The sequence below is a fragment of the Salvelinus sp. IW2-2015 genome, linkage group LG20 (genome assembly GCF_002910315.2).
Source record: "Salvelinus sp. IW2-2015 linkage group LG20, ASM291031v2, whole genome shotgun sequence".
NCBI classification, from domain to species: Eukaryota; Metazoa; Chordata; class Actinopteri; order Salmoniformes; family Salmonidae; genus Salvelinus; species Salvelinus sp. IW2-2015.
The window spans coordinates 58,692,757-58,702,334 of NC_036860.1; the positions used below are offsets into that span (position 1 = coordinate 58,692,757).

At 40.0% G+C, this 9,578-nt stretch overlaps 1 protein-coding gene across 1 annotated transcript; it reads left to right on the forward strand.

Moving 5' to 3' along the window:
• Window positions 1–209: 209 nt before the first annotated feature.
• LOC111980892 (coiled-coil domain-containing protein 80) lies at window positions 210–7,212 on the forward strand. The gene is made up of 8 exons (XM_024011939.2): window positions 210–289; window positions 516–1,967; window positions 2,055–2,211; window positions 2,661–2,794; window positions 2,942–3,084; window positions 5,300–5,403; window positions 5,567–5,647; window positions 6,392–7,212. Exons 2-8 carry the CDS (start codon window positions 789–791, stop codon window positions 6,703–6,705), a joined length of 2,112 nt encoding a protein of 703 aa, XP_023867707.1. The 5' UTR covers window positions 210–289; window positions 516–788; the 3' UTR covers window positions 6,706–7,212.
• Window positions 7,213–9,578: the final 2,366 nt, after the last annotated feature.

Consider the following 9,578-nt stretch of genomic DNA (forward strand, 5'->3'; position numbering starts at 1 on the left):
TCACCTATAAAATCAGCACTTGAATATCTGACAGATGCTGGGATCAAAACTGTCAAATAAAGCCATTCTCTAAATCTCAGCAATAATGTGAATCATATTCTATTCATAGCGTTCTCTCTCCCTCAGCTTGGGTCTGCTGTGCTGGGATCTTGTCCACTCATGGAGTCCAGGCACTGTGGGGTGTATTGTGTAATAATGGGCCCCAGATGTGGCAGCCTTTAAGGCATGAAGCACCAAACAAGCCTCGTGTCTGTCTCTCAAACGTCTCTGGATCGCAATACGATCCCAAGTAAGTTTGTTCACGACAATGGAAGAAAATATGTTTTACTGTGCACTGCATGATGTTTACGTTTAATGTTCTAATTTCAATAAATATATCCTATGTTTAATTTAGATGTACAATACAGATGAATGCTTGTTTATGTTCCTGTTTTTATGTTGGAATCTGTAAAAGCTCAGGTTTCAGTACCCCCTCCGCTCTCACCCTTTCTTTCCTCCACTCTGTTATTCTATAGTTCAGCATCGAACACATTGAAGGCAGTCTCAGTCAGAAGAGGAGCTCCCACCAAGCATGCTGCTTAAGAGAGTATGCTTTGAAGTTGAAAAAATTCCAGGAGTTTCCTGTAACAACGTTGGACTATAATGTGAACCAGGAGCCGTGGAGTATTCCTCCTTATCCCCAGTCAAGCCAATCTGCTTGGGAGAGACATCATCACTTCAGCTGTGTGCTGTGTCTGCTTCAAGGCAGTTTCCCTGTGGATTATAAAGTGACCACCACCCCACTGAGGATGTCTAGGTTGCTCTGTGCTCTGCTTGTCCTTATGTCTCTGTGGAGTCACAGCCTAGGGGTTTCTGCCTCACAGCCAGGGAAGGGAAGACATAAGACCAGACCTCAGTATAAAGAACCTGCTGGTCTCCTGGCTCCGGAGGATGATCATGGAGGAGAGGGAGACCACGAGACCAGGAAAGTCCTTGACCCAGAACAGGAATTCCTGGATGATTTTGCAGGTAAGAAGCGTTTGTGGGTAATCACGGCCCCGTCGCACAGCGACAACTACCTCCGCATGATGGAGAAACAGATTCAGGACATGGAGCAGGAGGGGCTGAACTGCCGCCTGGCCGAGAGGGACACCTTCATCGTCACCATCATCCAGAACGCCATGATGGAAGGCAGGATCCAGAAGACCACCTTCCAAGGAGAGGCCACCATGGAGAGCATTGACTCAGACATGGTCACCAAGCTGCTGCATTACCTTGAGCTGGGGGATCAAGGCTTCTCCATGCTAGTCATGAAGAAGAACCTTAGGGTGAGTGAGCGGTTCCCCTACCCTGTCCGTGTGGAGGCCATCCTAGAGGTCATTGATCAGTTCCCCTTGCGCAAGTTGGAAAAACTCACCAGGAAGGGCTCCCCTCTGAAATGTAAAATCACCAAGAAGAGGCTGTTGAAGAAAAAGATTCCTGTGAAAAAGAAGGTGTTCAGTCCCCATATGCAGGGAAACGTTACCTCTGTCACCCAGAGGAATACCGTGGCCAAGAAGGCTGCACTGAAGAGCAAAATTCAGGACATTCTCAGCGGTCGCTCCAGGTTCATCATTCGAAAGACGACCACTGATTCAAAACGAACACAAGTATTCATCGCAGGGAAGGCAAACTCCAAAGATGTGGGAAAGGACAACCAAAAGAAGAATGGAAATGTTTTTACAGAAATAAACACATATCCTTCGACTGTAGAGAAAAGAGAAAAAAAGACTGTAGCCAACTCTAGAGATAATAAACCAGAGAACGTTGGTGGGGGAGAAGAAACCTTGGAGAAAAATAAATCCCCCAAAAAAGGCAAGGGAAAGAAAGATGGGAAGAAAGGGAAAGGGAGAGGGAGACGAAGGAAAAATCACAGAGAAGTGAATGAGAACAATAAGAAAGCACTGATGGACTTTGTAGAGCATTTGAAGGGGAAGAAAAGACTTATGGTATGTGATTTTATAAGTTACGTTTAAGTGTATCAATTAATCTGTTTGTGTGTTTGTGATAGATGTGTTCGTCCATTTGTGATACAGGTGATAGCCACGCCCAGTGCCAGCACACCTCAGTATGTCCAGCAGAGGGAGGAGAACGAGCTTCATTTCTGTGACCTTGCCCTGAGAAAAGTTACAATGGCAACCATCCTGAGCTCAGGGCCTGACACTACCCTCACCCTACACCACTACCAACTTGGTACTACTATGTGTGTGTCTGTGTCTACTGACTCCATCTCCTTTAGATAGATCCTACATTGATCCTATATCTTATTCTCTTCAGGATTATAGTGTTATTATAGTATTATAGAGATTATCCGGTACTTTTTTATACTTTTTAGCCAGTAGTTCTGAAAGTAGCCCTCACTAGGGGGTTGGCCCATGTGGGAAAATGTAGGGAAAAGGGCGTAGCACAGCTTCCAGAAAAACAGTCGCTTTCAAACTAGGGATTTTGTAGATAGTTGAGGTAAGACAGTAATAGTGCTCATAGATTATGCATGTATGAACTACACATTGACACATTCAGCCCAAAGTGGGAGTTTAAAAAAATACTTGGCAGCCGCCAAAGTTGCGGATCATGTCTTTAACAAATAATCGGGTTCCTCTTTGGGCTTTAATACAGTAAAACTCTGCATTTCTATATTCCAGATTCTGAGGCGCCATTCACCTCACTACCAGAGAAGTTCACTGACCCAGATCTCATCTCTCAACTGATGAAGCAGTATGGGATGTCCTCTAAGGTTTTCTCTATGACTATGACTGACTATGACCTGAAACCCAATGTAAGCATAATCTCTATCTTGCCAGTGATCATTTGATAACACAGATCACTTTCCTCAGAAAAGTGTATACATTTTTCTTGTACTTAACGGGCCAATTATAAATGCAGTATGTGGTATTTGTATCCTAATTATTTATATCCCTTTTAGAAAGTATTTGATGTACCTTCACCCTCATCTGCGTTGATGGAATATGTTGACACCTTTCCATCGCGACGATCTGAAATGGAGAGAGAGAGAAAAACTCCACTGGCCTGCTCCAAATCCCAAGACCAGGGCGGGGCATTGTTGAGGTATGTGATTAAGACTACACAGTATCTGTAATGACACCATAGTACTTAAATACTTTAAAGCTGCAAAAAAAAATTATAAGACTTGGCAGCATGTAGCCTAGTGTTTAAGAGCGTTGGGCCAATAACCCGAAAGGTCGTTGGTTTGAATCCCCGAGCCGACTAGGTAAAGAATCTGCCGATGTGCCCTTGAGCAAGGCACTTAACTCTAATTGTTCTGGATTAAATTGTCAACTAAAATGTAAATGAAGGGGTTATAGTGCTTTATAATGCAGTGCACAGATAATAATGTTTAAAGTGTAGGGCACAGATAATAATGTTAAAAGTGTAGGGCACAGATAATAATGTTTAAAGTGTAGGGCACAGATAATAATGTTTAAAGTGTAGGGCACAGATAATAATGTTTAAAGTGTAGGGCACAGATAATAATGTTTAAAACCTCTTGTTAATAGGGGGCGCTGTTTTCACTTTGGGAAAAAATCGTGCCCAAATTAAACGGCCTCGTACTCTGTTCTAGATCATACAATATGCATATTATTATTACTATTGGATAGAAAACACTCTGAAGTTTCTAAAACTGTTTGAATTATATCTGTGAATAAAACAGAACTCATTTGGCAGCAAACTTCCAAACAGGAAGTGAAAATTCTGAAAATGGGGCTCTGTGTCAGGGCTTGCCTATTCAATTGCCTTATATTTATGGATCTGTATGCACTTCATACGCCTTCCACTAGATGTCAATAGGCAGAAGAATGTTGAATGGGGTGTCTAGCTTGATGTGAGACCGAATGAGAGCTTTTGGAGTGACAGGTCCGCCCTATTGGCAGTATTCAACTGCGCACCAGGGAACCCCACATTGTCTTCTGAAATGCGTTAGGTATACACGACGAAATGCTCCGTCTCGGACTTTATTGGATACATATGAGAAAAACATCATAAAGATGGATTTTCAACCGAGTTTGACCAGTTTATTCGACGTTTATTGTGACTTTTGGAATTTTTCGTTCCATGTGCCAAGAGATGATGGACACGTGTGCGCCACAATGCTAGCCAAAGTTGCTAATTCGACAGAAGAAATGGACATTCTAAAACAAAACAACGATTTATTGTGGAACTAGGACTCCTTGCACTACATTCTGATGGAAGATCATCAAAGGTAAGAGAATATTTATGATGTTATTTCGTATTTTTGTGGTATATGTTGGCTCCAACAAGGCGGAGAATTGCTGGGCGCTGTCTCACAATATTGCATGCTGTACTTTGTACTAAAGTTATTTTTTTAAATCTAACACAGCGGTTGCATTAAGAACCAGTGTATTTTTCATTTGCTGTACAACATGTATTTTTTTGTAAAGTTAATGATGAGTTTTTTGGTTAGATTACGTGACTGTCCAAAATTTCTCCGGACAATTTAGTGCATTATGGCGACGTATTCACAATGTAAAACCACGATTTGTAGCTATAAATATGCACATTTTCGAACAAAACATAAATGTATTGTATAACATGATGTTATAAGACTGTCATCTGATGAAGTTGTTCAAAGGTTAGTGATTAATTTTATCTCTATTTGTGGGTTTTGTGAAAGCTACCTTTGCGGTGGAAAAATGGCATTGTGTTTTTGGATATTGTGGTGAGCTAACATAAATATATGTTGTGTTTTCGCTGTAAAACACTTAAAGATTTTGAAATATTGGCTGGATTCACAAGATGTTTATCTTTCATTTGCTGTACAACATGTATTTTTCACAAATGTTTTATGATGAGTATTTATGTATTTCACGTTGCTCTCTGTAATTATTCTGGCTGTTTTGGTGCTATTTGTGACGGTGGCTGCAATGTAAAACTACGATTTATACCTATAAATATGCACATTTTCGAACAAAACATAAATGTATTGTATAATATGATATTATAAGACTGTCATCTGATGAAGTTGTTCAAAGGTTAGTGATTAATTTTATCTCTATTTGTGAGTTTTGTGAAAGCTACCTTTGCGGTGGAAACATGGCGTTGTGTGTTTGGCTATTGTGGTGAGCTAACATAAATATATATTGTGTTTTCGCAGTAAAACATTTAAAAAATCGGAAATGTTGGCTGGATTCACAAGATGTTTATCTTTCATTTGCTGTATTGGACTTGTGATTTCATGAAATTATATTATATGAATATTAAAGTGTAGGGCACAGATAATAATAGAGCCATTTATCCCCACCAGGTTCATGTCTAAAAGGAGACTGCTGATCATCTCTACTCCATCTGAGGACGACTACTCCTTCCAACAGCAGCTCCAGGGGCTGAGAGGACAGGCCTGTCCCATGGGTCAGTATTAGGCTCCCTGTTAAACATCTCCAACCAGACTAGTCTAAAAGTTATTGTGGGTTAACCTCAGCAACGTTATGCTATTATCACAATAGTTCTCACTCACAAGTAATGGAAGAATAATGACTAAATACTTACATTTCATTGTTGGTCTTTCCAACAGGCGTCCGTCATTTTGCCTTGTTGAAGTTGATCGGAACAGGACCAACAGCCTCAGGCTCTGTGGAACTGTTTCCACTCAATGGTGAGTTTGTTTGTTTTCTCTAAAGATAATACTGTGTACCGACACAATGTCAACAGTTAATGTCAACATGTCGTGCATTCTGTGTTGTTGGGCATGAAATGGAATCCAACTCCCTTGAATGATCTAACCATTCCTATACACAGACCTTTTCCAAGAGATATGCTACAGAAAAACAATCTGTCTATGCTGCCCTACCAAGCAAAAAGGCAGTAACTGCTCATTTGGTCAAAAATTAGTTAATGTCATTTTTGATACATGAAATACATGCTTAATCATGTGGACAAGTATCATGCCTCTATTGTATTCTGTTCTGGAGAAAATGTGGGTTATGCTAGCAGTAGTTGCATAAAGTTACTGTGAAACAAAGGTAAATAAAAGCCTTTTTTTCCCCAGTTCCACGCTGTGAGCAGTTTCTGCCTTTTTGCTTGGTAGGGCAGTATGTTCTTCTGTCATGTCCCACACTGATTCATACTCACTCTAATATATCTACTCTGGATTGTTAATTTGACCAGTTCTGTCATTTCTTGATTTCTTGTTTAGATTGATTTATTATTTGTATTGTATTTGATAGACATTCTCCTTCACTGTTGGAGCTAGTAGCATAAGCATTTAGCTGCACCTGCTATAACACCTGCAAATCTTTGTACGTGACCAATCAACTATGATTCGATTTATTAACACTCAAATGTTGATGGCAATAATGGGGAAATAGCATGACAAACACCTTTCCTTTATCCTTGACAGGAAAGAGCCAAACGGAGAACGAGCCTTTGTCACGGGACGTGGTCACTGGTCTCCAGGACCAGCTGAAGATCAACCGGGAGTACTTCAGTATGCTGGTGGTGGGGAAGGACGGGGATGTGAAAGCCTGGTTCCCCTCCCCCATGTGGTCTCTGGCCAACATCTATGACCTGGTGGACTCCATGGAGCTACGTCAGCAAGAAGAGAAGCTGCAGAGGACTTTAGGTATTCACTGCCCTGAGGACACTGGCGGTAGTTACCAAGGTTATGATGAGGAAGCAGATGAGAGCTACCTTTACCACAGGTCAGAGGAGTAAAGGAGAGTAAACAGCCCAAAGGCCTCAAAAACCCCATGGCAGCCAGCTCAAATGAATGGTTGTGGGTAAAAGTTTGACATAATAACAGATTGAACCATGAAAGGCTTTTTATTTTAAATGTTTTTGCAAACATTTATTAGAGGCGTGGCATTTGTAGTTAGAAATGGCCGACATTACAAAAAATGATCTACAATTGAAGAGTTTCATTCCAAAACACTGTATATCCATTAAATGAGCTTTTATTGTTTAAAGAACTTATGAAAGAGATTGATGTGTGTTTTCAATATCAAATCATGACATGGAGTTGTTCAAAAACAGATTTGTTTAAAATCTATCACTTGATGGATTCCTTTCAGAGAGACAAGTAAATCATGTTTTTTCACAAAACGCTACATACCGGCCTCACTCTCAGAGAAATAAGTAGTACTGCTAGGTTTTACACAGTGAAATGTTACAAATAACTACATATGTAATAAAGAACAGTACACATTATACATTTATTTGAAATTTTTTTTAAAAAATAATTCACTACGGTAATATGAGATCTGTATGTAAAACATTTACATTTGACATTTTAGTCATTTAGCAGATGCTCTTATCCAGAGTGACTTAGAGTTAGTGCATTAAGATTAAAATATCTAGGTGAGACATCCACATACCACAGTCAGTTAGTTATACAGGATACAAACATTCCATTCCAGCTAAATAATGGATATATACTGTTTTGTCCCCCCAATTTTTTTATTCACATCAAAAATCTATAAATCAAAATCAGAGAACAGTAATATTTTACACACAACATGAAGGTATCCATAAGCAATCATTGCTGATGAAAAAACACAAATGTAAAAATATTATGAATTTAACGTTTTGGAAATAAACTCTTCAAATAACTAACATGTTTCTTGAAATTAAAGGTTTGTTTTTATAATTGTGATGTTGACATCTGGTTTCTTTCAAAATTACAGATGTGGACAGCTGTAAAAAAGAAAGTCATGAAAAACTATGCCTGAAGGTGTGCTTCAAAAACTCCCCTATTTGGCCACATCAATCACATGTCTACATTGTCATGGAAAATAACTCCAACTCTTACAGTTTGTTATAGACTAACGTTAACATCCAGGTAGTAGGATAGGAATTGGTTTGACAACAGAAGGTCAGGTCATTAGCTGTAAACTAATAGGAATATGTGTTTCATGCTAACCTACAGATGTAGGATCTTAATTTAATCACCCTGTTGCATGTGAACTTTCCTGCAATGCAGGAAATGGAAAGGAAATAGAAATGGGGAGAAACTTATAAATGTATTCAAGGTTTAAAAAGGCTTCTGAAATGTGTAATTTCCAATGATTTTCCCTTGTGAAAAATGTATCCACCTCTACAAAAATGTCTAAGACATTTCATAATTTCTTTAATCCGGAAAATTTCTCGAACTTTGAAAGTTTCTTCAAGTGCAGTTGCAAAAACCATCAAGCGCTATGATGAAACTGGCTCTCATGAGGACCACCACAGGAATGGAAGAACCAGGAGGTTCATTAGAGTTACTAACCTCAGAAATGGCAACTCAAATAAATGCTTCACAAGTTCAAGTAACAGACACATCTCAACATCAACTGTTCAGAGAAGACTGTGTGAATCAGGCCTTCATGGTCAAATTGCTGCAAAGAAACCACTTTCTCAAGGACACCAATAAGAAGAAGAGACTTGCTTGGGCCAAGAAACATGAGCAATGGACATTAGACAGGTGGAAATTGGCCTTTGGTCTGGAGTCCAAATTGGAGATTTTTGGTTCCAACCACCGTGTCTTTGTGAGACGCGTTGTGGGTAAACGGATTATCTCTGCATGTGTTTTTCCCATTGTAAAGCATAGAGGAGGTATTATGATGTGGGGAAACTTTGTTGGTGACACTGTTTGTGATTTATTTAGAATTCAAGGCAAGCTTAACCAGCATGGCTACCACAGCATTCTGCAGCGATACTCCATCCCATCTGGTTTTGCTTAGTGGGACAATCATTGTTTTTTCAACAGGACAATGACCCAACACACCTCTAGGCTGTGTAAGCGGCTATTTTACCAAGAAAGAGAGTGATGGAGTGATGTATCAGATGACCAGGCTGCCACAATCCCCGACCTCAATCAAATTGAGATGGTTTGGGATGAGTGAAGGAGAAGCACTCCACAGAGTGAAGGAAGTGCCTCAGCACATGTGGGAACTCCTTCAAGACTGTTGGAAAAGCATGTCCAGGTGAAGCTGGTTGAGATAATGCCAAAGTGTGAAAAGCTGTCATCAAAGAAAAGGGTGGCTACTTTGAAGAATCTCAAATATAAATATATTTTGATTGTTTTAACACTTTTGGTTACTACATGATTCCATATGTGTTATTTCATAGTTTTGATGTCTTCACTACTTTTCTACAATGTAGAAAATAGTAAAAATAAAGAAAAACCCTTGAATTAGTTAGAGTGTTCTAAAACCTTTGACCGGTAGTCCAGAGAGGAGAGAGGCCGTATTTCACATGACAAACATTACAGTAGACGTGTGACACTGGTGGTTCAGTGGAGATGGAAACAGCAGTGGGGCTGCTTGAATAGGCAAATACAGGAGATGGATAGAATGTGTAAGGCGTACTTATGACTCAACAGGAGTCCCTCTGCAGAGAGGGGAAGTTGTTAAAAGCACACAGACACTGAGATCACAAATGCTTACAACACACACCACACACACAACACACACACACACACACACACACACACACACACACACACACACACACACAAAACACAAACACAAACACACGATCACTCTCTCTCTCTCGCACGCACGCACGCACGCACACGCACACACACACACAGAGGAACTCATTCACATGCA

What these genes read in the sequence shown, in the direction of transcription:
- LOC111980892 (XM_024011939.2), top strand. Translation starts at nt 789, where the DNA reads ATGTCTAGGTTGCTCTGTGCTCTGCTTGTCCTTATGTCTCTGTGGAGT. An exon ending in CCTACACCACTACCAACTTG is followed by an intron (nt 2,212 to 2,660) that starts GTACTACTATGT and finishes TCTATATTCCAG; the next exon opens with ATTCTGAGGCGCCATTCACC. An exon ending in CAGGGCGGGGCATTGTTGAG is followed by an intron (nt 3,085 to 5,299) that starts GTATGTGATTAA and finishes TATCCCCACCAG; the next exon opens with GTTCATGTCTAAAAGGAGAC.